The sequence below is a fragment of the Urocitellus parryii genome, chromosome 13 (genome assembly GCF_045843805.1).
Source record: "Urocitellus parryii isolate mUroPar1 chromosome 13, mUroPar1.hap1, whole genome shotgun sequence".
NCBI lineage: Eukaryota > Metazoa > Chordata > Mammalia > Rodentia > Sciuridae > Urocitellus > Urocitellus parryii.
The window spans coordinates 61,022,623-61,049,362 of NC_135543.1; the positions used below are offsets into that span (position 1 = coordinate 61,022,623).

At 53.3% G+C, this 26,740-nt stretch overlaps 1 protein-coding gene across 2 annotated transcripts in view; it reads right to left on the bottom strand.

Moving 5' to 3' along the window:
* Rab31 (RAB31, member RAS oncogene family) overlaps positions 1 to 26,740 on the bottom strand; it is an 87,432-nt gene that overhangs the window by 23,233 nt on the left and 37,459 nt on the right. For both annotated transcript variants that reach the window (XM_077792232.1, XM_026412446.2), the window contains exons 2-5: positions 18,480 to 18,559; positions 14,269 to 14,350; positions 3,319 to 3,390; positions 1,975 to 2,081 (exon numbers count right to left, since the gene is read on the bottom strand). In XM_077792232.1, coding sequence (XP_077648358.1) covers positions 1,975 to 2,081; positions 3,319 to 3,390; positions 14,269 to 14,350; positions 18,480 to 18,559 — 341 coding nt within the window. The remainder of the gene's footprint in view (positions 1 to 1,974; positions 2,082 to 3,318; positions 3,391 to 14,268; positions 14,351 to 18,479; positions 18,560 to 26,740) is intronic.

The following is a 26,740-nucleotide window of genomic DNA, read 5'->3' on the forward strand; positions in this document are numbered from 1 at the left end:
CGGCAAATGCCCATTTCAACTGGACGCCAGCTCTACATAACCATGAGCCCTCACCAAGGCCATTCCTCTGGGAACTATTTCCACTGGACCCTGCTCCAGCCGAGGCCACTGCCCTGCCCTGCTCCCAGGGCGAGCGGAAAGTGATCCTGCAGGTGGGGGCCAGGCAGCCTTTCCGGATCACAGCAAAGACGGCAGACATCTGAACTCAGTCCAGGGAGCTTGAGGATCGTCCAACCCCCAGGAAAACAGGCAATTAAGTGGGTTTATGGCTATTACTATAAACCAACAAGATGCAACGTGATATAAGGCTTCTGAAATCCCAAAGCAGCCGAGCAATTTGTCAAATGCCGTGATACAGACCTTTGCAAGATCCATTTTCATTGCTTATTTAACTCTGGTTTGGTCAAATTTGGATTAGCAAAACCAGAAGCCTGACATAACTGTCCTTGTGAAAATCGACGACTGGACATCCTGAAATTAGATCAAGAGTGGGGACCACGCAGTCCAATGCAGCAGACCCCCCGCCCCCCCCCAGTGGGTTCAAAAACATGAAGTAGAAGATTCCAGGAAAAATGGTTTACATTTGCATAACTTTTATCACAGGTTATGATCGTTGCGTTTCGTTTCCATCCGTGGTTAGGGTCCTCTGCTGTGCTGTGTAAATAAGCTTTCCCAGAGGATGTATAGATAGGAGAAATGGGGTGCCACCTGCAGCTTCAGGCACCCACTGAAGACCGTGGACTGTGTCCCCGTGGAAGCAGGGGGACCACCGCACAGCCCTTCTTAATCCCATTCAGATAATTAAACAGCTCACCCACTAGGCTAGAGGGAGCCGCTTCAAAATCCAACCGTGTGGACTGGGTCCCTGCACCCCTCTCTGTGGGCTCTGGTGTGGATGTGACTGCGTGTGCTCCAGGGGCACAGTCCCCATGTGGGGGGGCTGAGCTGTGGGACCCTTCAGAGGCGAGGCTGACTGACAGTGGGCACCACCCCAGGGAGGGGTGAATGGAGTGCCCACTGCACCCTCAGCCAGCTCCCGCAGGGTTAGGGCTGTGAAGAGAGAAACTGGCCCCAGCTCTGCGTGGCTCCTGTGTCACCAAAGGGACCCTTCTGCACACAGCTGGTCCCTTTATGTTATGCAACAGCCACGGGACACTTGCCAGGACACCACTGTCACGTTCTTGAACCTCCAGACAAAGCTTAATAAGCCTCTTTTCTTTATAGTGCCCAGCCTCAGGTATTCTAACACAGCAAGCACCAGGCCAAGGAAGCTACAGGACCCACGTCACAGGGGGCCATCGCGTAAGCTGTGCTCCTAGGAAATGCCCCAGAGTCAGACCTCCGAACCCCACAGCAATGTTCTGTGGACCAGACTATATGCTTAGGTTAAAATCCAGAATTAAAACAGGCACGGATGCTACGGAAAGTATTAAGAATTCAAATGGTCATTTTCCATACGAACGTGTTGCTAAAATCGTTAGTGGGAATGAGACTATTAATGGAGATCGTAGCAATAAAAACGTCAACAAAACACTACAGAGATACCTGGGGTCAGGCATGTGACTGTGCTGCATATGGATTGTTGGTTTTAATTTTTTTTTTTTTGTACTAGGGATTAAACCCAGGGGTGCTGAACCACTGAGCCACATCCCCAGTCCTTTTTATATTTTATTTACAAAACAGGGTCTTACTGAATTGGTTAGGGCCTCACTAAGTTGCAGAGACTGGCCTCAAACTTGTGATCCTCCTGCCTCAGCCTCCCGAGTCACTAGGATTACACCGTGCTCCACCTGGGTTGGATTTTAACATTCCTCATCTCCTGGCTGTCAGATTTGCTTCAATTCTCCTTGACCACGTTGACCACCACAAGTGAGTAGCTATCAACTGTGTCATCACCCGGGGAGGCCAGAACCCCCAGCCAGGCAGGGAGGAGGGCAAAGGGCCAGCCCTGTGCACAGGCTTGAGCCGGCTCACCTGATGTCTGAGAGGTCACACTTGTTCCCCGCGATGGCCACCACGATGCGTTCTGGGCCGTGTTCCTTCAGTTCTTTCACCCATTTCTTCAGCGTGTGGAATGAATCCTAGACCAGAGCACAAGGCAGTTGTTGAGCCAACCCACCAATGTGACATTTGGCCAAGGACAAACGCAATCTCCCCATAATTTAGAGGAGACCAACATTTTTAAGAAACTCTCATAGTCAACATTAGCTACGTGATTCCTAAATAGTCTATGGCAGTTTGCCTTTCTCCAGAATTAACACCTGGTGAGGTTCAGACAATCACTGCAGTCGTTTATCTATAAATAGCCTAGATTTAACGCTCTTGGGGCTGGGAGGTGGCTCCCGGGGAGAGCCTGCCTGGGGTGTGAGGCCTCATGTTCTGCCCCAGCACCGACAAACACAGCTGCGGCCTTGACTCTGGTGGAGGAGCCCGCTTGCCTGCGCGGGCCTTCACCACCGTCCCTCAGGTCACAGGAGAGGGGTCAGATCTCAGGACAGCACAGTGTTACTAGAGCAAGGGCCATGAACACTGAGTGGCACTTCAGGGGAAGAAGTCATGATCCAGTTGTCTGGAAAGTGGGGAAAATGCTGCCAAACTACATGCACCTGAATTCTGTACACACTGCCCTCATCTGTGGGGGATGCACCCCAAGACCCTCAGTGGATACCTGACAGCATGTAGTCCCAAGCCCAGGTGTTCACCCTGATTTTCCTCCACCTACATGTGCATGACGACGTTTGATTTATAAATTCACAACAGCATGGGATGATTACGACCGTGCACTGCAATGGAAGTCATTGAAACTTAGGAAATGTCTTTCTGGAATTTTCCACTTCATATTTTCTGATGGCAGTTGACCTTGGGTGACTGAAACTAGAGACAGGGTGACAACTGTACACAAACACAGCACACGCACCTGCGTGCGCCTGTGCCCTTGGCATTTAAAGGAGGACGATCAAAAGGCTACCAGAAAATAAGTACGCAGACTTCATGAAACAGAGCTGAGAGATAAACTTTTTCTTAAAATGCTGACATTCTGGAGGCAGTGTCAGCAGACAAGATCTGGGGACAATATCTACAAGTGGACGGTCCAGTGTTTAGAAAGGGAGGTTCTCTGTGGTCTGATTTAGAGGTGAGTCTGAGACGCTTCATCAGGTACGGGTGACATACGCTCAAGGAGGGTCCTTGCCCTTGACCACCCACTAGGAGGCCTCGTCCCAGGCTCCTGGCAAGACTCAACAGTGCCAGCTCTGCTGGGGTCCCCCGAGACAGGGATGTCACCACAAGGGCCCCTGGTCCTAAAGGAGGCGCTCTCACCTGTTTGGTGATGTCGTACACGATCACGGCAGCGGCCGACCCTCGGTAGTACATGGGCGCCAGGGAATGGAACTGCAAGGACACAGACAGATGTTAGACCACCGACATCAACGTGTGCTTCCACTGTTGTCCCCGCAGGGTCTGCAAACTCCTCTTGGGATTCTTCCAGGGCTCCTGTTAACTTTCCTCCCCTCTCCCCCTCCCCCGCACACTGGCTTGCGGTTTCCAGATCATGAAACCTCCTCAAGAGTGCAAAACCCAAAGCCCAATTTTACTTCCAATGACACCGTCCTGTGAACTGTCTTCTCTGCACTGCCTGTCACTGATCTAGGCCACCCCGGGCAATCCCAGGAGATGACATAGCAGCAAGAAAATACGTGTCCCCAGGGAGGGAAAGAGCACGCTGGAGAGACGGCTGGACCTTGCAGAGCTGGTGGCTGGGGCAGCCCCAAGCAGTGTCCCTGCTTGCTGGCCCAAAACTCTCGGGAGGAGGCAACTGTCTGCCACGGGTCTTTCCAGGCCCACTGATGCCACCCAAGTGTGCCTGCTGCAATTGCTAGGCTCCCACGGTGCACACCTAGGTGGCCTGAGATCCACGTGTCACACCCGACAAAATGCCCATGGTTTTCAAAACAGCCTCCACCTTAGGAAGAGAGTCGTACAAACTTCATTTCTCAAAGCTCCCGGGGAGCCCGGCGGCGGTGGCCTGAGGTGGACGGAGCTTCCTTCCACCCCGGCCTCCTCGAGCGGGCGGGGCACAGGCCTCATGAATGATTGAAGAGTCGGTGGCAAAGGAGGCATTACTCATTCCTTCCTTCCTCCAAACGGAATCACTTTGAAATAAATCTGCTGGCTCAGCCACTTAGAGGGCTTTATTGCCGGGGACGTGGGGGTTTTAATGAGCTAGAAGTTCCCATCTCACTTCCAGAAGTCAATAATGCACTGACCAAGGGTAATGTTTGTGGGGGACAAAACGATGACTCACTCCTGGTACACGCTTTCCACACACATAAAGCAGACGCCCCACCGTCAGCCTCTGAAAGCCCCACGACGCCACGTGACTTCTGCAGGGTCAGGACTAGGACCCAGGGGACGCTGGCAGAAAGACTCGGCTAGAAATGAAGGTCAGGATCCCAGGAGGCTAACAAAACTCTGTTTTAAAATCTCACTGAAAGGATGTTGGAGGATCAGCCCAATAGATGTCAGTTCAAAATCCCTTCTTCCCCAGTTACCAACGACACACCTGTGAGACCAGACTCCAGGGCTCAGGTCACTTTGTGGCCCATTTAATTGTTTGGAAGCAGCCGGGGAATTGTGAAAGGCAATGCTCATCTTCAAAAGAGCAGGTGTCCACGTCCTCAGTGGCTCTTAACCACAGCTGTCCAGCATACGGAGGAAGGGGTCTGCCCAGGGTGTCTCTCTGTAAGGGGGGAGGGAGGTCAAGCACTCCAGCTCCCTGGACAGTGCTCACGGGGGGATATGTGTCAGCTCTGCATCACTGTCATGAAATGCCTGCCGTGACCAACTCAGGAAGACAACAGGCTTATTCTGGTGTGCATCCGGGCAGCGTCAGTCCGTTGGGGGTCACCCCGAGGCTCTGGGCAGCACATCATGACAAAGTTCCGCTCACCGTGAGCCAGGCAGCAACAGACAGGAAAAGTGGGAGACCAGGGCCTGTCTCCCCAACAAAGGGCACGTCCCTGACAACCTGAAAGGCCTCCCGCAAAGTCCCACCTCCTCCCCAGAGCACCACCCTGGGGACCCAGCCTCCCACAAAGGGCCTTTGGGGCACTCCAGACCCACCTCCAGCAGGGCAGAGGATAGATGGGCGTGGCCTCATACGCGTCCACACACTGACTCAGCGCTGGGCCTCTCGAGGACACAGAGCCCTCACAAGGGCACCATGACTCACTCTCCTCTCCAACCTCAAGGCCTGGCCACCAGGAGTGGGAATGTGGTTCTAGTGGACCACAGCACGGGACACCAGAGAACCATCAAGCCCAGGTTCCAGAAGAACACTCGATGGCATGTGGGCGAGATGGCATCATTCAGTGACTCCCAGCATCCCCTGTGGGCATCGAGGCCTTCAGGCACTTTTGGGGGAAAAGGTTTCTTGGCAAAATGGGCTTGAGAGACACGAGACATAGTGCTGCTGCCCCGGAGGTGCACGGGGAACCATGGGCACAAAAAGGGCAGCCCAGCCTGCCGTGAAGGCACCTGTCCCTCTTGGTCTTGACTCTGAGTTCCCAGCACCTCCTATGCCTTGTTTCAGGTTGTCCACATCAACACCCAGGAACCTGCAGCGCTTAGAGCCACCTTAGAGCACGGCCTGACAGGAAGGGGGCTCTGAGACAGTCCCAGGCCTGGCCTGGCTCTGTCTTGGTTTTCAAATCTTGTCAAATGGAAATGAGGTCAGCAACGACAGCCTGGTTCTTCCAGCTCCGTGTCAGCACTCGCTCATCGCACAAGGACCAGGGGCTCTGGGCGAAGCCAGCTCCCAGCCTTGCTCTTCCGACTGCCGCACTTGCAACACACTCACTTCTTCCTGTCCCACACCCGCCTGCATGTGTGAGCATGCGCACGCACGCACGCACACACGCACGCACACACATGCACACACACAGGGCTCAGCTGCATGATGCACACGTGACTCAGTAGACCCCCTAACCCTCAGACCACCCTGTCCACTTGAGGCAAGAACCCTTCAGTGCAGGTTGGTGGCATCAGAAATCTCATGGCAACATGCTCCTGTGGTCAGGAGTGCGAGGTGGTGGATGACCACTACATTTCCAAGGCGCAGCTTGTGCTGGACTCTGCCTCCTGGAGAAGAAGGAGCTCAGCAGAGCGCCCAGGCTGGAATGCAAGAGGGGTTTCACAGCAGGATGTCCAGCACTGGTCTGTGACCATGACAGCATGGGGGTCTGCCTCAGGAGCCACTCAATCATAGGCCCACCCAGTCTCCAGACACTGTCCCCAAAGGCCTGTGTCCTGAAGCCACAGAGCTGGGGATTAAGAGAAGGAAGCAGGAGAGAAGATTCCTGACATTCCAGAGTCAGCAAAAGAATGGAAACACATCCCCAGGGTGTCTTCCTTCCCTCACAACACCCTCTCTCAGAGGAAGCAGAGCGAGGAAGCAGAGCGCCATCCAGACTGGCCACTAAGGACCTAAGGACAGCGAGGGGAACGGCAGGAGACAGAGGCTGAGCTCCTGCAGCAGATCCTGCTGGGGACCTCAGAGGGCAGCGCTCCTCGCTCTGCTGTGTCTGAATTGTTTGAGAAAGTATTCAGCACCATGCGATGCCTGACTCTGACTCGAGCAATGACAAGACTTCTCTTTCTTTCCTAATCACTGGGGTCAGAGCTTCTTACAGCAGGGGTCCCAGGTAGAGGTGAAGTGCCAGGAAGAACTGGGTTAGGGTGACCTAGGAGCCCAGGCCTCCTTTCTGCAGGTGCAGGGTGAACCTTCTTAGCAGGAAACAGACTTCTCTCCATGAGTCAGGGCCTGGGGGAGGGCGTGGATCAGTCAAAAAGGCCACCCATGAAACCACCCCCCCAGGGCAGTGAGCCTCAGCTATGAGCTGTCTGTGGGCAACAGGAATTTCCTAAAGTCCAGAGGGCGGCCCCACCTTCCTAGTTGTCATGTCACAGGCAGCCGCTGACCCAGGCATCTGCAAAAAAATGACCTGGTGTGGGCACCAGCATTGGAGGAAGGTGGTCACTGCCCCTCTTCCTGTCCTCCCCGCTCGGCTGTCTCTGGGGTCTTACACCCTGCCCAAGGCAATGCCCTGCAGGGTGCAACAGCAGGCCAGCCTTAGACAGGACGCAGCAGGCACGCAGGAGGAAAAAGCGGATCCGGGGCTCTCCTGGGCTCAGGCATAGACGGTGGGCCAGAGCAGCCCATCTGCGCAGCCCCAGAGAGTCCCCCAGTGACCCGATCACACAGATGCCATACAAGAGCGGGGTCTGGGTCCCCCAACAGCCTTAGACCTGCCCCGGGGCCCTGTCCCTGCCACTGCCTCCTCTCCAAGCAGGGTGACCTTCCTTGACCGGGTGCTGGGCATCTGGACAGTGCAGTGGCCTCTGAGCTGACCACAGCGGCCAGAGGGATCCTGATTTGAGCAGCTGGATTGTGATACTTGTTTCCACAGAATGTATTTATCTTCAACTTCTTGTTGTGGAAGTTTCCAATAAACCCAAGACAAGAGCAGTGTATAAAGAACTTCATGTTCTCGTCCCCACCTTCAAGGTCATCCCCACCACGGCTGCTGGCTTCCTTGCTGCCCCTCCTGGGCTCCCACCCCAGGAGGCTCTGAAGCAAATACCTGGCGTCTTGTGGATCTCAACACCAGAGTCCGTTTTCCTCTCTGGAAGTCAGACTGTATCACTTCCTCCTTCCAAACCCTTCTGATTTACCCAGTGCAGACCTGAGCTCCCCACGCTGGTGTCCAAGACCCGCTCCTGGGCTCCTCCTGATCCTGGAACACACAGCCACCCAGGCCTGACCTGCCCCTGAACACCCCCAGGGCCACTCCCACACAGTTCCCAGTCGCAGTGGCCCCACCCTAGGAACACGGCCTGAGCCCTCCTCTGGCCCACAGCAGGACTCCACAGATACCTAATGACTGAACCACGTGCTGTGTGACTCAATGGCCCTGGGACAGCAAGCACAGAAGACAGACTTAGGCTCAGCGTGGTCATGTGAGCTGTCGCCCCACAGCTCCTAAATGGCAAAAGTGGACCTGAACACAGGTCTTTTGGCTCCAAGTTGCACTCTTCTCCCACTCCCGTGTAGCTTCCCTGAAAGGAAATGTTGCTTAAACTGATGAAACAGAGACATACTTAGTGCATCACTGAACACGTGGTATGTGCCAGCAGCCACCAGGCCCTGGGGACCCTGGAGTGTGGCAGGAAGAATAGTGGCCTCAAGGATGCCCCTCCCCAGTCCCCAGGGCCTGCGCTGTGTCCTGTTTGAGGCAAGAGGGAACTAAGGTTGCCAGTCCGCCGACCTTCAGGTGGGGAGATGACCTTGGATTATCTGGGTGGCCCCGTGTGATCAGAGGTCATCGGTGGAGGCAGTGAGTCAGAGATGCTGCTCTGCTGGTTCTGGAGATGGACAGGGCGGCTCCAGCCAAGCCATGCAGGGGGTCTCCACAAGAGGCAAGGAAGGGCGGGCACCGCGGCACAAATCTGCAGTCCCAGGGCCTCGGCCACTTAGCAATGAGAAACTGATGTGACTCCATTTTTGAGAATCTAGCCTCTACCTCAGACCAAAGCCTGTCCAAGGAAGTGGGCATGACCCTTGTCCTTGGAAAAACCTACAGAGCCTTCCTACGCACATACCCACCCTGCTGAGTTGTTTATCTACAAATAACAGGAGAGGTCTGCGGTGCCAGGTGTCCCTGACTCAGTCAGGCTAGGTGGGGATCCATAGCAACCCCCTAGCAGCCACCAATCAGCATGAGACAGGGAAATACCTGGGATGCCAGATGACCCCCCAGTAGTTTATGGTGGTTGATAACATGTTGGGAAACCATGTAGTTTAACATGTACACCCCTCATGGCCTAAACCAATCAGTTCAAAGGAATCCCCCTCTTGTACTAACCAATCACCTTACCCAACTTGTTCCCACCAGTGAATGTGCTAATCAATGTTAAGAGTTGTTGTTTGATTTTCCTGTGGTATGGAATGATTTGCTGTGTGATGTTATGACACATAGAGTATCCCCCCAAATAACCTATAAAGTCTCACTGAACAAAGAACCGGGACTCACTCTCTGGGACCGCTATGTCGGGAACAGTTGTGAGTCCAGACTCAAGCTTGCAATAAAGACTCTTGTGTGCTTGCACCTCCTGGAGGTCTATTGGGGTCCACAAATATGGCACTACAGCAAGACGGGGTCTCAAAGTGCAATAAAAAGGGCTGGGATGAGGCTCAGTGGTAGAGCACCTTGGGTTCAGTCCCCAGTACCACAAAAAGAGAAAAGTGAATAAACAAAAGGCAAGGGAGGCTCTTCCTCACGCCTCCAGGAAGGACCACAGAGCCCTGGGTCACATTGGCTTCAGCCCAGTGATGCCCATTTTGGAGTTCACACCTTCCAAGGGGGAAGACAGTGAGTCTAATGTTCGAAGCTCTGAGTTGTGGCCCTCACTGCGGCAGCAATGCAGGGCACCCAGCCATGATGAGGATTAAAAGGTCCCACGGAACAGCCTGGGGGCTGCAGTAGGCGAGGGGCACCTCCACCCAGCAGGCGGGGGGCAGGACCCTGGGGCAGCGTCAGCTGCTGGTGTCCAGCTGGGCCGTCCTGCTGCAGGGCCAGCAGAGCGGGTAGCACAGAGCTCATTCTGGGCTCCTGAGAGCCCCACTCTTCAAGAGCTTCCCAAGGTCAATTTTTCCTCTGACTCTGGCCACTGCCTATGAACAGTGAGCCACTTTCTGGAAGGTAGATTCCAGCACTCTGAACAAAGACGGAAAGAGGGCCCAGGAGTTTCCTTCGATGTCTGGAGAGAGTGAACTTGGCCCAAGGCAGGTGCCCTCTGGGGCCTACGCCTTCTCCGGGTGCCCCCAGACCCTGCCTTTCACCACAGCTGGGTGGAGAGCAGCCTGGAGCTCTGAGGCAGTGCCCTTCAGCTGGTCTTTCCAAGGACGGCAGGCAGATAGGGGGACAAACAGAAGGGGAACAAGAAGTCTGGCCAAGAGCACAGGGCACCCAAATTCCCAAGTGCTTCCAGGAAATCCTCGGCTCCTGGAGGAGGCAGGATGGCCCTCTCTACCTGGTATGGAAGGTCAAAGGTGAGGGCTGGCGGGCAGTGGGCTGGTGCGTGCATGAGACCCTGGGTTCCATTCCCAACACCAAAATTTTTTAAAAAGTCGACACTACATGGCTGAGATGCAACTCCAGGGGCTTACCACGTGCTCATCTGTGTTTTTCCATGATGCTCGGGACACCTCCCAGCTAAGAGGAGGGCACAGGAACTAGGTCAGAGGGCACCTCTGCTCAGGGAGCCGGGTCACATGCTCTCAAGCACAAAGCACCACTTAACAAGGCCCCATCCTGGCTTAGAATATATTGCTGAAAAAATGAAACCAGTGCAAATAATCCTTTTTAAAATGCAACTTGTCAAATATCATAAATTTTAAGATGGTTTGCTAAATTTTAAATGATTACCTCACAAACTAATCTTGATTATGGTTCTATATGAATTTACTATGGGGAACACATTTAAACAGACAAAAGATTTAATTCTTTATTCAGACTTTTTCCTCTGAGATCATGTTCCATTTCCAATCTTGGAGTTATTTCTAAAGAGATGAAAGACAACTTGGCTTATCACTTAAAGTGTAAATGAGCACTTCTACGTTGGGGACTAGGTAACCCCAAAGTCTTCTATAGACTGAATACAATCCTCATCCAAATTCCAGTTGATTTTTTCTTTGTAAATTCATATACAGGCTGATATAAAAATTCATGTGGAAATGTAAGGGCCAGAGTGGCCAAAACCACCTGGAGAAAGAACCAAGTTTCCCAAGCTCAAAGCTAAACACAAAGCCACAAATGACAGGCAGGACAACGTGGTGCCACCTGCCCAGACCACCAACATGAAGCTCAGAAATGGGCAGCTGGTTTCCAGCAAAGATGCCAGGACAACTAACTGAGCAAAGACAGTCTTTATAACAAATCACACTGGGACAATGGAGCACAGAGGGGTCCTTTCCATACCAGAGACACAAAAATCAACTCCAAATGGGTCACAGGGCAGAAAGAGCTGGGCTGTGACACTTTTGGAAGAGAAGCAGGACTTGCCTTCAGACCCAGAACGGGTGCAGGCAGCACTGGGGAGAGCGTGGAGACTGAGACTGCGCACCCGGGACACAGGGCAGGACGGTGCTTTGGGAAACCACTGGGCCGTTCCTCTGACTGCCAACCCAAGAGCTCACACAGGACCCGTCAGGTCAGCTCCCCTCCTGAACACGTATGCCTGGTCAGCTCCCCTCCTGAACATGCATGCCCAGGAGACCCGAAACACACCTGCACGAAACTGCGCAGAACGTTCTAGCGCCACTCCTCCAACAGCACAGAAGTGGAGGCCACCAGGGTCCACTCCCACAGCAGATTTGTAAGTGTGTTACAGGTGACCAATCTTCACCCAGAAGCCAGCACCCCAGATGGTGCAGAATCTGAGACCTGAGCATGAACCTGACCCCACAGGTGGACAACTCCACACCTGACCTCACACAAGGCCAAACACAGGGGCAACAAAGAGACCACACAAATTACCTTCAGACCCTGTGAGTGGTGTGCACCTGACATCAGTGAGCTCTATGTTAGACAGAGTCCCGTCCCCCAGGTACCTCACTACACGTAATCAAATATCCCAAGGTTTTAAAAACCCAGATCAGGAACCTTCTGACGTTAGGTGCTCTGGGTGAGGGACGCTCAGCCCGATCCTTGCACAACGTCCCTATTCCTCCACCATCAAGAGGAGCTGGCCAGCGAACGAGGAGCATTCTGCACAGCTGTGGCGGAGTGGAGGGACTGAGATGTCACGGCCCCATCACAGATCCTGCCAATGGGCACCGAAGGCGGGCTGGCAGATGCGTCCCTCTGTGCCCCGGGGACCACTCAGGTGTGGCTCCTGCACACAGGGTGGGGCACTGAGGCTCCTCCTGTGTCACCAAGCCATTCTTTCCCGTTCAGCTCCCTCCAAACGTCCTTCTTTGTTAGAGCTTCCTATGTAGAGAGGGGGACGTGCTATTAAAAAGTCTCCCCACATGCATAAGGTAGTAGCCCTCCAAAGCCCGCAGAGGCCAACACAGGGACCCAGGGGCACCCTCCCCTCTCCCTGTCCTCCTGGGAACCACCCTGAATGCGCAAATGTTGAAAATGTTCGGCTGCTAACTAGCTGGATTCAACAGCCGACTTTTAAAGACTCCTCCAGGAGATGGCCACACCTCTCCTCCCACCCTGCAGGAAGGAGGCCAGAGCCTGGATGAAGAGAACACCATCTGGGCAGCGTGTGGAGGTCGCACTGCCTCTTATACAAAGGGAAGGAGGAGGATCCTTTGACATTTGCAGCGCTCAGAGGGAAAAATGATTTTTCCAGAATGCATAAGTCTGTGCCCAGCCAAAAGAGAGCCAGGACTGGACAGTGAGTGGGCCCTCTCCTTGACATGTGGCAGGCAGAGCTGGGGCTGCACCTCCACTCCTCAGCACTGGCTGGTCCCTAACTCCTGGGAGCCTCTGGGTGGGGCTGGTCCCTCCAAGGGCCCAGAAAGCCGCCTTGACACAGTCACGCCATAAACCCGGACACTGTGGTTTGAAATTGTGAAATCAGGGAGGGAAGTAGCAGATTTGTACAAAGAGAATAGAAGATGGTCAAGTCCGCTGGCTCCAGTAATCGCGAAGGCGGGACGCCTGGCCATGGCCACCGCAGACACCAGCTTTATTTTTAGCTCAGAATTAGGCAAGGCCAATACTGGGGCAGTTAGAGCCAGCGCAGGGCTGCCCAAAGCCCTGAAGACAGACATCCCTGCAGCTACGAGACTCCATCAGGGAGGAGTGGACCTGCAGCCCCAAGGGAACCAGGCTGGCCTCCAAGGGCTGCACAGACCAGGTGACCACAGGCCTCCAAACATTGGTCACGCTGTCCACAAAACTGGACCCTGAAGGCATTCACCTGGAATCGTCACCCCAATTAAATCCTGTTCCCAGAAGCACCAAGGAAGAACGTCCTGCCATGGACCCCAGACCTACAAAAATATCACTTTTAAGATTATGGATGCAGGCTGGGGTGCAGCTCAGTGGCAGGACACTTGCCGAGCTCGCCCAAGGCTCTGAGTGTGCTCCCAGCACTGGAAAAGGAAAACGAAGCTTCAATATATTAATAGAGTCGCAGACGTCTACAGCCGACAGCCAAAGTGAGGGAAAGCAGCAATTATGATCATGAGAAATATGATCAACTGAAAATCTCAACAACATACCAAGTTTCATCAAACGCTGTCAAGGCTTTGAATGGTGTATTAGAATAGATGTCACACACTGCTTAGAAATCTCTCCTTGGTGACACTATATTATCAAATGAGAACAACACACTGCAAAGAACCATGATTTCACCAATAAAAATCATCAACAGGGAGAGAAGCAGATGAAAAATGATCATCTAATGCTCATGTTGGAACTATCTGGGTGGTGGGAGTTTGGATAATTTTACTTTCAAACATATGGCTTTTGTGTGGTTTTATATCAAAACAAAACGATAATGCTCAGGTCCCAGACTGCTGGGACTCAGATTTTAGCTTTATGCCTTATTAGCAGGGCATGTGATCTTCTCCATATACGTGTTTTCAGCAAATAAGGAGAATTAAGAACACGCAACAAGTCGGCCGCTCCTTCTGGGAGCTGAGCACCTGTTCTCCCACTTTCCAGTAAGACGACCCAGCTTTTCCCTGGAAACAAAGCCACCTGACTTCCAGCAACTGTGACAGCTTCCTTCCAGGGTCCTGTCATCACCTAGCCCTGCCAGGAGGGGGACCAAGTCCCTTGGAATGCGGAATGCGGGAGGGGAGGTGTGCCCGAGAAGGAGTCCCTTTCTCCTCCTGCTGAAGGGGTGAGCAGTGACCCCAGCCCAGGCCCTGGGACCTGCAGGTGCGGGGCAGGTGCTCTGGGTGGAGAGGCTCTCCTGCGGGGTGCCTAAGGTGGGCAACCTGGAGCGTGGAAAGGAGTCAGGAGGGGAAAGGAGACGCAGGGGCAGCAGGCGTTGTGACAGATGGCCCCTCTGAGCACCCCGGCCTCTCCCTGAGCGCCCGCTGGGAGCGCACACAGCGGAGAAGCGTTCTCTCTGCCTGAGTCCCCTGGAGCCTGGCTTCTGTGATTGGCAACCGAGAGCCTTGTCCGCCCCGGGACCCTCGGAAGCCCTCCTGGGTTCCCCAGAAAGCCACCTGGCGACACTCACCCGTTCCTGACCAGCAGTGTCCCAGATGAGGAACTTGTGAAGCTCATTTCCGCAAGGCACAGTTTTGGTCATGAAGGACGCCCTGGAGAGAGAGTGGACACCCCACGTTACTTGGGCCAGCGGTTCTTGTTAAGCCTCAGCAGGGAAAGAGCACTGGTGCTCGGAGAACCGGACAGCGGGTGCACAGGCTGGAGGAAGAGGTTCTGCACTGTGCAGGAGAGCAAGCACGTTTCCGAACCACAACACGGATGCTCTCTCAGACTTTAAAGTGCAGCTCCAACTGCTCCAAGACAACAGCCAGCTTTAGGAAAGGGGCGTACACATGACCTTAGGGGCTCAGCACTGACCCTTACAACAAGAGTAAAAAGGAAGCTTGTGTTTTGGTACTTTGGGGCTTTGACTGAACAGAAAACAAAAAAGAAAGTTGTCCTGCATACTGTCCCCACTGATCGGCTCCCAAAGCCAGCTGCAGCCAGCCAGGCCCCAGGTAAGCCCCAGCCTGCCCGCACAGTGTAAGGGAAAGATGAGCAGCCGCAAAACTTATGTTTTCTCTATTAAAAAAGGCGGGGGGCGGGGGGCGGGATTTTAAAGTCTCAGAAGATCATGAAGCACTTGCTATTTTCTTCTTTGTGCATTTTCTCTTAAGGGTTTTCTTTGTGCTGATGAAAGGGCAGAAATTCAATATTTAATAGTCTTGACTCCTGTGAGCAAAAAATTCTCATTCAAAAAATACCAAGCAGGGCTGGGGTTGTGGCTCAGTGGTCGAGCACTTGCCTGGCATGCATGAGGCACTAGGTTCGATTCTCAGAACTGCATACAAATAAATAAAATAAAGGTCCATCTAAAAAAAAATACCAAGCAGCCAGACACTATAGTGCACCCCCGTCACCCCAGCAACTCGGGAGGCTGAGGCAAGAGGATCACAAGTTGGAGGTCGGCCTTGGCAACTTAGCAAGACATTGTCTCAAAAATTAAAAAGGTGTGCACGTGGGTAGTTCAGTGATAGAGCACCCCTAGATTCCTGTACTCCCCCAACCCCAAATAGCAAGCATCCCCAGTAGTGGGACAACCTGACATAAGAATCTTCCCAAAGTGAGGGAATGACGAACACTCATCTACCTCCGGCCAAAAGTGTTTAATCTGGATTTAATCACACAGGAAACAATCAGGCAAGTGGAGTGTGTGGACTCTAGGAGAGCTGGCCCGGACCCTCAGGTGAGCCGGTGCTGTGAAGAGCAGGCAAACAGAGGGCAGGGGACTGTTTAGATGGAGGAAAGAGATAAACAACAAACACGGCTGTGAACCTTGGCTGTGCCCCGGGTTAGGGAGAAACAGCTTTCAAAGCTATTTTAAGGGCAACTGGAGAGGGGCTGGAGCCCAGCTCAGTGGGAGGGGATAGCTGGCCTAGTGTGCACCAGGCTCTGGGCTGCACTGGAACTGCTGAGAATAAAAAATAGAACTAAGAGCAACTGGAGAAGTTGAGGTCTGAGCTAGATGGGAGGCATCACATTGCATCGGATCAGTTTTTGAGGTGTAATAATGGTGTCTTCCTTAAGTTCTGATTCTTGGCAGATGTGGACGGGGGTCTTCAGGGGTACAGAATCGGGGGTCTCCCCCTTACTACCCTCAGCCCTGCCTGGCCAGAGCCCTCAGGCTGATGGCTGCACTCCACCATCTGGCCGCCCGCCCTGACCCGCCCAGGCGGAGTGTGCACCTTAACTGGTCACCTCGCTGCTCTGGGCTGGGGGAGGCCCGTGGGGTGCTGCACTGGGGCCGGGGACATGAACCGAGTGACGAGGCAGGACATAGCAATGAGCAAAGCAGGCAAAAGCAATACTGACAAAACACTGGTGACGAGGAATGGTGCAGTGTGCAGCACGAGCACCCACCCATGCACGCAGCATGGTCAGCTCTGGATGCCCGGCTCCAAGTCACCAACTCAAGGAAGGACAGGAGCTCCAGAAACAGTGTGTGTCCCATGCTGGGAAGCCAGGCCATGGGGCCACTACTGCGCTGCCACAGGACGTGAGCCAAGCAGATGCTTAGGTTGAAGTTCAGAGGAAGAGAACAGAATTCTAAATCATACGTGCGGATTCCAAAAATAATCCCTAAAGCTGCAGCAAAAGCGAGGACCACCTTCCTGAAACACCACCTGGCAGTGCCGGCCCCATCCTCAACACAGACCCTTGGGCTAAGTTATTCCAGTGCTTTGAATTTAACCTAAAGAATAATACATAGATGTAACAACAAATGCTTGAGCAATGAGGTCACTGAAAAATCAGTCAATGGCATAAAATTCACAAAGTCATGTTGAGTGGAAAAAAACACACTAACACACAGAGGAAGAGGCGGGAGGCCAAGGGAGGCCTGCCCAGGGAGCTGCTGGGAGGCAGGCGAGGGGTGGGGTCGGTTGTCATTCATGGTTTTCCTCATTTTCAGTCACTATACTTTCGTAATAGTGCTTCCATCATGTTCTTAAAGATCATGTGACATCATAAAAAGTGCTCAAGACATATGCAGCCTCCAGCTGGGGATGTCACCTAGGGACGTGGGGCTGAGGAGGAGGATGGCAGGGTGGAGGCCAGCCTGGGCAACTCAGCAAGACCCTCGCAGAATAGACTAAAAGGGCCGGGTGTCGCTCAGTGGCAGAGCGTTTGCCTATCAAACGCTCAATCCCAGCAGCACCAAAAAAAAAAAAAAAAAAAAGAAAGAAAGAAAGAAAAGAAAAAAAAATAACTGCATATATACCGATTTCTATTTTATGAATTTTGGGGTTTTTATGGTGAACAGGAATGTCTACAATCAGAAAAACTATTCTTTAATCTGCTCTGTGAAGGAAATGCACAGGCAGCCGCTGAAACAAACCAGAAAGAGCTGTGTGGGCTGGGAGGGCGGGCTGCAGCCCCAGGTGTGGTGAAATACACCCTGACTTGTACAGTCTGTCTATCTGAAGACCTTTGGACCCAGAGAAAACTCACCATGCATGCACTTGGGATACTAAATAGCGGTTATATAAATTGAAGAGACAGGCATGGTGGCTCACGCCTGTAATCTCAGCTACTTGGGAGGCTGAGGCGGGAGGATGGCAAGTTTGAGGGCAGCCTCAGCATCTTAGCGAGACTCTGCCTCTAACTAAGAAACAAAATAAAAAGGGCTGGGGAAGTAGCTCAGTGGAAGAACACCCCAATACTGAAAACACACACATACACACACACACACACATACACTATGGGATTAGAGAGCAAATAAAATCCTTTGATTTCACTTTTTATTTTATTTTATGTGCTTCTGTATAGTCTGGATGTTTCTATAACATGCATTACAGTTTTAAAGACTGATATATGATTAGTAATTAATACTTTATCTTTAGAGCAGTTTTAGGTTTATAGGAAAATCAAGCAGAAATCAGAGTTTCCATATAATTTCTCTTGGGTTTTCTTTTTTGTACCTGGGATTGAACTCGGGGGGTCACTTACTCCTGAGTCACGTCCCCAGCCCATTTTATATTTTATTTAGAGACAGGGTCTTGCTAAGTGGCTTAGGGCCTCTCTAAGTTGCTGAGGCTGGCTTAGAACTTGCACTCTTCCTGCCTCCGCCTCCCGAGCCTCTGGATTCCAGGTGTGCACAGCTGCACCCAGCCATATAACGTATGTTTTAAAACCCCAAATCAGCAAAACATATTTCCTAGATGAAACATCATCGTCAACAGTGCCCATGGCAGAAGTGCCACTCACGCCCAGCAGCCCCCCTGAACCTGTTGCTCGTCCCACCATGAGAGGGCACACTCCCCGCCCTTGAACCTGGGCTGGCTCTGCACTGCTTTGACCAAGAGATGGTGAAAGGAGCCTGGGAAAGGAGCTACCGCCAGCCTCCCTTCCATCCTGGGGCAGAAACCGCGACAGATCTGCCCAGGGGAGGAAACCCGCTGCGGGCGGTGCCAGGTGTAGCAGTGGTGGAAACAGAACTGCCAGGAACTGGCCCAGACCCTCTTGTCTGGAAACGTGGGCAGCGCGGTGTGCAGAACCGTGCTGCTGGAGTCCAGGAGAGGGCGCGCAGAACTAAAACCCACTGCAGGGACGTCAGGCCGGACGTGGCATCCACGCTGCTGGGCGATGTTCACCACGGTCCTGCTGAGGCCCAGCTGCGGGGAGACGGCTCTCTGAACGGCCCCAAGGAGCAAGGAGAAAGGGGACCCGCGGGCACGCACTTACCCGATGGTGGGGCTGATGTTGTGGTCGAAGTGATCCTGCACGAACCGGCACACGATGCTCGACTTCCCGACGCCGGTGTCCTAGGAGAGAAGGGAGGCTACCGTGAGGACCCAGGGGTCAACGCCCACCTGACACAGCCAGCCGAGCCCGCCACCGGGGTGGGGCCGACTGCCTCCACCTCTTACCAGTGTTTCCTGTTAGTGCAATTGTGTTGCTCTCACAGGAAGAAGAGAAATGGGGTGAAAACGAGTGTGAGGACCGTGTCTCACGTATGTGCCACGGTCAGCCTCCAACGAGCATTTCACAGACACGAATGGCTAGAAATGTGGGAATTTGGGGAGTGGTCTAAAGAAGATGTATGGCAACACAATGTGTTGGTAGAAACAACTGGTTTTGTTCAGAGTCTTGAAAGAAAGAAAGAGGACAGGAAGAGAGAGAGAGAGAGAAAGGGAGAGGGAGGCAGAAAGAAGAGAGGAAGAAAGAAAGAGAAAGACAGACAGGCTGGGTTGGGGCTCGTGTCAGAGCGCCCGCCTCTCACATGTGAGACACTGGGTTTGATCCTCAGCACCATAAAAATCATAAGTAAAGATATTGTGTCCATCTACTACTAAAAAAGTTTTTTAAAAAGAGAGGAAGAAAGAAAGGGGTAAAATAAAAGCCACCGTCCGCTTCCCCGGGAGTCGCCCTGTAACACCTTGAATGCTGATTTCTACATGTCTGATGCTTTCTCTCTCAAATATGATGGCTGGATTGTAGCCTCCAGTTGTACTTAATTCTAGAAAGGTCTCGACTCAGCTCTTTCTCTGCTAAACGATTCTTGAAAGCTGACTGGCTCAGGTGTCCAGTTACACATGGCAAATTAAATACACAGTGTTTGTCTCCAGTCCCCTCCTGAACCACTGTAAGGCAGTCTAAGAAATCTAAGTCAGACTCACAAGGTCAGAGAGCTAGGACTAGGGACAACCCCAGACCGGTGACATCAACAAAACCCAGGAGGATGAGCGGCGCCCGAGAAAGAAGCTGCCACTCAGGTGCCCGCAGGGAGGGAGGCTGGGTATGCAGGCCAGGTCATGCCAGGGAACAGCCTGCAATCCAGGAGGAAATGGGGGTCCCCCTGCAGGACCCTGGGGCTTGGGGACTTGGGCACAGCAAACACAGAGGCCACACACTATTCGCCTATTATGTGAGCCCAGGAAGGTCTCCCTCCAGTGACCCACAAATTCTGATATTGGGGTCCCTCAACAAAAGACCCTGTGTGCACCATCCACAAGCCCCAGGATCGAGCTTTCAATTTGCATCTTAATCTTTTTAAAAGAAACACTAAGAAAACCCAGACTTTGATACCCACCAACAAAAGAGCAGGACGCTGTCTTGAAAGGTCTGAGAATAAGAGCAACTTCTTAGAAATCAAAAGTGAAGACACTCGAAATTGAAAGGACGGCGAAGGAGGTAGGAGACAAAGTCAGAACAGTGCCCAGAAAGTGGAACAAGGTCAACAACGCAGACGCCCTGGTTGGTAAGCACTGCTCTGCCGAGGCAGCGAGGCAGGGGACGCCAGGTTCAGACTGGACAGAGAGCTGGTTGGCAGCTCTTATCTCAAAGGACCGTGAGACCTTTCCCGGTCTATAAGGATCAAACCCAGTGCCTCACAAGGGCAAAGATGGCCACCTGGTTCTCTTATATTGAAGGTGGAAGTGTCAAAGTCAGAGATTGAGGAGACGATGCTGCCGCTTCAGGGAAAGGTGTTTTTCTTCAGACACTGATATATGAAATGCCAGCAGCAACCTGAATCTTCTGTGTTCCCTCCCACTCCTGTGTTTGGGGGACCATTCCGGCAAGCCTGGAGCAAGGAAGACCTGGGCTGGCGCCTTCATCAGACAATCCTGTCAGAGGGCTGTCCCCATGAGGGGCTGCCTGCTGGGAGTCCCCCCAGCACAGAGCCAGGCTCTCCCTCTGCAGCATGGGGATCCGTGCGCAGGGCTCAGGGGCGGACAGCAGCAGCTCACGCATCCCACCTGATGCCTTCATAGGGATCCGGCTGGTGGTCCCTCTCCAGCCTTCAGACACACACAGCTCAGTTCTTTCCATCTCCATGGCTTTTAAGCCCCCCTGTGGATAAGTGTGTCCTCGCCCTCCTGCGTCCACCCCTGAGAAATGGATAAGGTGGTGCCGCCTGCTGCCCTGAGGATCAGGAAACACCCTTGGGCCAGCCTCTTCCAGGAAGCCAACTGCTTCCTACAGACAGCCATGGGTGTGTGTGTGGGGTGGCCCTGCCGAGCTGAGCACGCTCATTTCTGTTTCCCTCCACCACAGTTCAGGGATTCTCAGGGCGCCTCCATCCGTCCATCATCATCCGTTCACCCCTATTCTTGCCCACCTGCTGCACACCCACAGCGGGCTACATCCCATGGTGGAAGGTCAGGGCCCCTTCCCTGGAGGGTCTCAGAACAGTGCTGGGTGCCCAGCAGGGTGCGTGCCAGCAGAGGCAGGGCAGGACTGTAGCCCACTCAGTCACCAGGGCCCAGGAGCCAGCTCCTCACCCATCATGCTGCTGCTGTTCAGCTCACACCGGCCACCTGCTGCCGCGCCAACAAACTGCGCTCCGGAAGGCCACTAGACCCCCTCCTTGAAGCTCTGGGCAGCAGCTCTCCGTGCTCTCATGGCCCTGGGTGCACCGGGCTTTGACAGAGGCTGCTCTGAGAAGCCCAGCTACCCAAAGGTTCTGCTCCAAACAACTGGCCCCAAGTCCCCAAAGCAGCCCCAAAGAAGCCTGCAAGTCCACCCTCAACCTGCCCTTCTTGGTGAAAACTAAAAATCCACGTGACAATTACGCTACTCTCTTCTCGCCTTGTGCATGGCTCACGCCCAAACGCCAGCTTCTCTGGATAGTTAGAGCAGCAGATTGTTTGACAACTCAACTCTCAGTGTTTCTCCTTCTTATACATCTTATAGGATTCACAGGACAAAAGGGATAGGGGAATTTTTAGTTTGTCTCTGTAAAGGAAATCTTACAAAGAAGAGCACCAAAGGGTCCTTTTGTGACAGGGGAAGTGGCTGCAGGCGGGCACCTGCCTGGCGTCCCTCTTCCAGGACAGCTGCTGTTCCCCAGATGGCCACCAGGGGAAGCCCGGCCCACGCCAGGCCTGCAGAGCAGGAGGCTCCCGGAGCACGGGGCTTCTTTTCCCTGCTGAAGCCTCGCTGGACTGTGTCCCATAGGGAGAGCTGGCCCCGTGAGTCACAGCGCTTCACATGGAAACGGAATGGGAACAGGAAGCAGAACTGACAGTCCACTAAGAAGAGAGGCGGACAGGGCAGGGTCCTGGTGGCCCACCAGCCCCAAAGGTATGTTTAGTGGACTTAACCGGACGGAAGTGTTTCCATGTGTGACTTTTCCATCTTGTAAGACTGAGGTTATGGTGGCCCGTCTCATGCCATCCTCTGCGATGGCTTTGCAAAGGAGGAGGCTGAGGGCCTTCCTTAAGTTCACAAGCCTGGCCAGGAGTCAGAACCAAATGTTTCCAGCCCCGTCCTCTCAAGTCCCTCACCAGGTAAATCCACCTCCCACCAAGGCAGAATTTCCTTTAGAGATAAAAGGTGGTTCCTAGAGGTCACAGGACTACTTTCATCATTGCTTTCTAGTTTCACCTTGCTTAGCTCCAATTACTTACTCATGTTCGCAAGATGCAACTGCTGTTATCTTGACAGTAATGAAAGGGAATTAGAATAAAGCCAGTTCTGAGTCCACCACCTGGAATAAGGTACAGGTTCAGTGACACCGCCCCCGCCATGCCATCTGTACTTCACTGTGTGCCTGAGGCCAGCTGGTTCCATCAGCTTACTGGGAAAGGGACCTCTCTCATGACGTCCCCTCCATAATGCAGCCCTCTAGGAACAACCACTTATTCTGAGACGGGGATCTCCACCATGTGAACTGTCACATTTAGTAATCACATGCAAACCTATAATTATGAAATGAGGAACCACAAACTTTTAGCTGATGTCTTACTCTAGGCACCCCAACATGTAAAACCAAGCCAAACACTCCCCTCACCCCTGGATTGCTGCAGTGGCCTTCGATTTTCCTACAACAGGAGAGAATGTCAACTCCGGCAAACATCTCACCATGACCGACTCCTGCTCTCACGGCAGACATCACTAGTCAATTCCACACCACGTCTCACGGAACCTAAAAAGGTCCTCAACATCTCTTCACCGCAGCTCTACAGGGAATCAGTATGATATGGTGGAGGCGGCACCTAGAAGCAACTGCTATCCTCCCTGGTCACCCTGACCTTCCAACACACCCCTGCACTCCAAACTCAAAATGCCCCACTCTGCAGATGCTATAGAGATCTTCATGAGTGGTAAGGTGCTGTGGGAAGCTTGCAAGAAATGTACATTGTGAATAATACTATAAATCAACATGCCTCTTATGCAAAGGAAATTATAAAATGTTAACAAGACCTATAGGTCCAGGAATTCCATTCCTAAGAATGCAGCTAAAGGCAGAAAATGGTCAGCAGCTGGGGATCAGCTCGGTGCTGAGCACTTGCCTCCTATGCCTGAGGCCTTGGTTTCAACTCCCAGCACTGCAAGGAAAAGAAAAAAATCTGGGTTCCATCCCTAGACCAGGAGGAGGATCAGGGGAAACAGCATGACATCACTGCAGTAGCTGTGCCCAGTGGCGCACGTCGGTAATCTCAGCAAACTCAGGAGCCTGAGGCAGGAGGCTCGCATATTTGAGGCCAGCCTCAGCAACTTAGCAAGACCCTTGGCAACTTGGCAAAACCCTGTCTCCAAATTAAAAATGAATCCCTCCCCAAAATTCACTGCAGTACAATTTATAAGAAGTAGTCTAAAAATTAACTATGTGTGAGGTGAATTACAGCATTTCCAGTAATCTTCTAAACTTTGATCTTATTCCTTCCAAAATGTTAAAGAGGCAGAATATATGATTTCTCCATTGTCTACTAACGGATGTCTCTCGACTTACGACGGGGTCCGTGTCCTGATAAGTCTCCTAAGCTGAGAGTGCAGAATGCCTGGAATACAACTGACCCCCGAACACGGCAGGGTGCCTAACCACCTCCATGTGCTCAGAGGGCTGACTAGCAAAGCCACCTAACACGGGCCTGCTTTATGACAAAGGGCTGGACGTCTCCTGTACAGTCTCCTGGAGGCTGTACTGAGGTAAACAGCAGTGGGTACGTGGTACTTTCACACCAGGGCAAAGTCACAAGCCAACATGTCCTAAGTTGGGGGCCATCTTACGCAGCAGAACAGCCCAAGTATCACCCTTCTGGAGCACTGGGGTCCCAGCGCCCCTCGCTGGTCTCAGAATCAGCCGGCACGGGTCTCTGAGTTCCCCATTTCTTTGATCCGGTCATCCAGTTAGCTCAGCGTCTACACACTTGGAAAGGTCTTCAGCACTCATGAGGGGCAAAGTCAGGAAGTTCAGAGGACCCCAGGTGGCAGCTGGGGATAAGGAGAAGAGAGTCCAGACTGTGGGTAGTGAGTGGCCCTGATCCCCTGGCGAGGGGAGCCATGAACACCTGGGAGCCCCCTGAAGGGTGATGGTGCCGTTGAGGCACATGGGCCCTGGGCACGGCCACCTCACATGCACATGTCCTCACACACAGGGTGGCGGGGTGCCATGCCTGGCCAGGCCCCTGGGAGGAGGGCGGGAGAGACCAAGTCCTGGGCTCACCCTCCTGGCCCAGGGCCCAGCGCCCAGCAATCCAGGCCTCGGCCGCTCAATGACACCTCCTGGTCTCTCCACAGTCCACTCAGAGCAGTAAGCAGACTCAGGACACTCAGGGATGCCACGGAAATGCCCCGGAGGCTCCGAACCAGCCAACCAGCGAAGCCAGACTTTACAGCTCTGGCTAGGGCAGGGTACATCCCCCAGCAAAGCCCCAAGGCCCCTCCTCCACCCCCCCAGTCAGGAGGCCAAGGTCCCCAGGCTGGCACACCCTGTCACTTGGCGGGACTCGAGGCCAAAGGCTGAACATCACTCTAAAGCCACCCACGGACTCCCTGGGTCTCCAGACTGGCCTCAAGTGGACTCTGGGCCTCGGCCTCCCTTTCCAAGGGGGTCTGAGGCTCGGGCACCTGGACACCTTCGTGGGAACTAGACACTGAATGACATAGTGGTGGATGAGCATTTCCCCTGGGTCAGAGCGCTCTTCACCCGAGAGGGCCTCTCACAGAGCAGGGAAAGGGCCAGTTTAGACATCACGCGACTCCTGCCAGGCCAGCAGGAAGCGGAACCCGCTGCTGCCCGCAGCAGGCTGGTGGTGTTGCCACACTCCGGGGGCCTCCTTCCCAGGCACTGTGCCAGCAGGCCCCACCCAGGCAGAGGACACCTTGGCCTTCACACCATGACCCAGGGAGGCGGAGCAAAGCCACTCAAACACTGCAGGGACCATGCCACTAACAGCCCAAGGGACACATCATGTGGCCCTGAAATGCCACGGCCACTCGCTCACATGGCTGCACTGTCATGGGTCAGGGCTTGAGCCATCACAGAAGCTCTTGGAGCTCACACGTGTGGCACGCACGGTCAGCAAGGTGGGTTCTGTGGGGTCTGGGTTACAGGCTGCACTTACTGTCCCCCCAACAGGGGACATGCCACCGCAGACCTACTCTGAAGACACAGGGAGCCTTAACAAGCTGGAGTGTAGAGGAGTGACCCAAGGACAGGCAAGAGCACAGACTAGGGCTGTCCAGTCCACATGAGAAGATCTAAAGCCACCTAAGAACCCAGGAGTGCAGAAGCGGGAGAGACGGGGAGTCCTGCTGAGCAAGGCAATCCCCGGTCCTCACTGCAGCTTGTCCCAAGGGGCAGGGCCAATGGCGCTGTCCACAACGCCTATGTCAGGAGACTGTGGCCAAAAGTCATGTGGCTTGTCCAAGACTCTGTCACCAGTAAGAGCAGAGTCGAGATTCAGAAGGCTCCTGTGCAGAATTAGCCAGACAGCCACCAGCCGGGGGACAGAGAGACCAGGTCCTGACTCCTGCAGGGAGGACCTTACCAATCTCACAGAGGACTCAACAGTGGGTCTAGGAGGTCAGTGACAGGACTGCTTGCTCAGACCATCCCTAGCACATCAGCCGGGCTGCTGGTTGCTGTGATCCAGAAGGGCATTTGTTGGAGAATCACTTGAAACTCAAATATGCATTTTCCCATTGAAATAATGCCACAAATAAGGGTGATTTCCCCAGCCCGTGGCTGAACACAGCAGCCCACTCGCAACACTGTCTGCAGAGGAAAGCCTCCATCATTGCAAAGGGAAGATCTCCGCCCCTGGGGACTCACCTCCCAGCCTTCAGGACAAGCGGATGCCCCAGGACTGAGGAAGACATTTGGTGAGCCCAAGGCCTGATAGGTGTGGCGTCCAGCAGGATGGCCAAGGCCAAGAGTCTTTCAGGATGAGCAAAACAGTAATACCAACAATGAGAAAAGTGGACATTTACTGACCACACCAAAGGTTCCAGGCACCAGCTGAGCCTTTACTGGAAGAGCACAGCGATGGTCTGCTCAGTTTTGCTTGTGGTGAGTGTGCCCCTGGGTGGTGTGGGCTGGGCAGTGCCCCCAGCTCCCATGCACGGCTCCTGCTCACCATTCTCCTCTGCCCAGTGGCACGCCAACCGTGCCTGCGTTAAACTTTCTTACCTGACCACATACACATGGTATTCCTCTCTTTATTTTTCATCTTTCTGAGTTTGGAGATGGTCTTTTGAGCTCTTTCCCCAGTTTCCACAGATGAATCTCACATGGTGACAGATGATGAAGCCATATGCTAATTTCCCAATATTGATGATAATTTTTTAGTTGTGCAATTTGCATTTGATTCATTGTATAATTTTCGAGCCCTTGCCAATTCTTGAAATCTCTGTTTTTCACTTCCTTGAACCTAATAAACACTCACGTTGTAAATCCATGTCTGACGACTGCATGCTTTAGGTCCTCTGTGGGCCTGGCTCTGTGGTCCCGCGGGAGGTTTGGGGGCACTTGCCTGCTGCTCACATGTCTGGTCACATCGGGTCAGGCCTCGGCAGGACCATCTTAATGAGGAACCTGGAGCAGCCTGTCCAAGCACATGTCCATGCTGGGACTCCACCACGTCTTCTCGGACACTTGGGTGACTATCTAAAGAGACGGTTCCATGGTAGCATCTTCCTGGCTTAGAGGACCTAAAGTGTGTGTGTGGTCAACAGCGCTGTCCCTTTCTGCTGTCAGTGAGTTTACTGTGACTGTC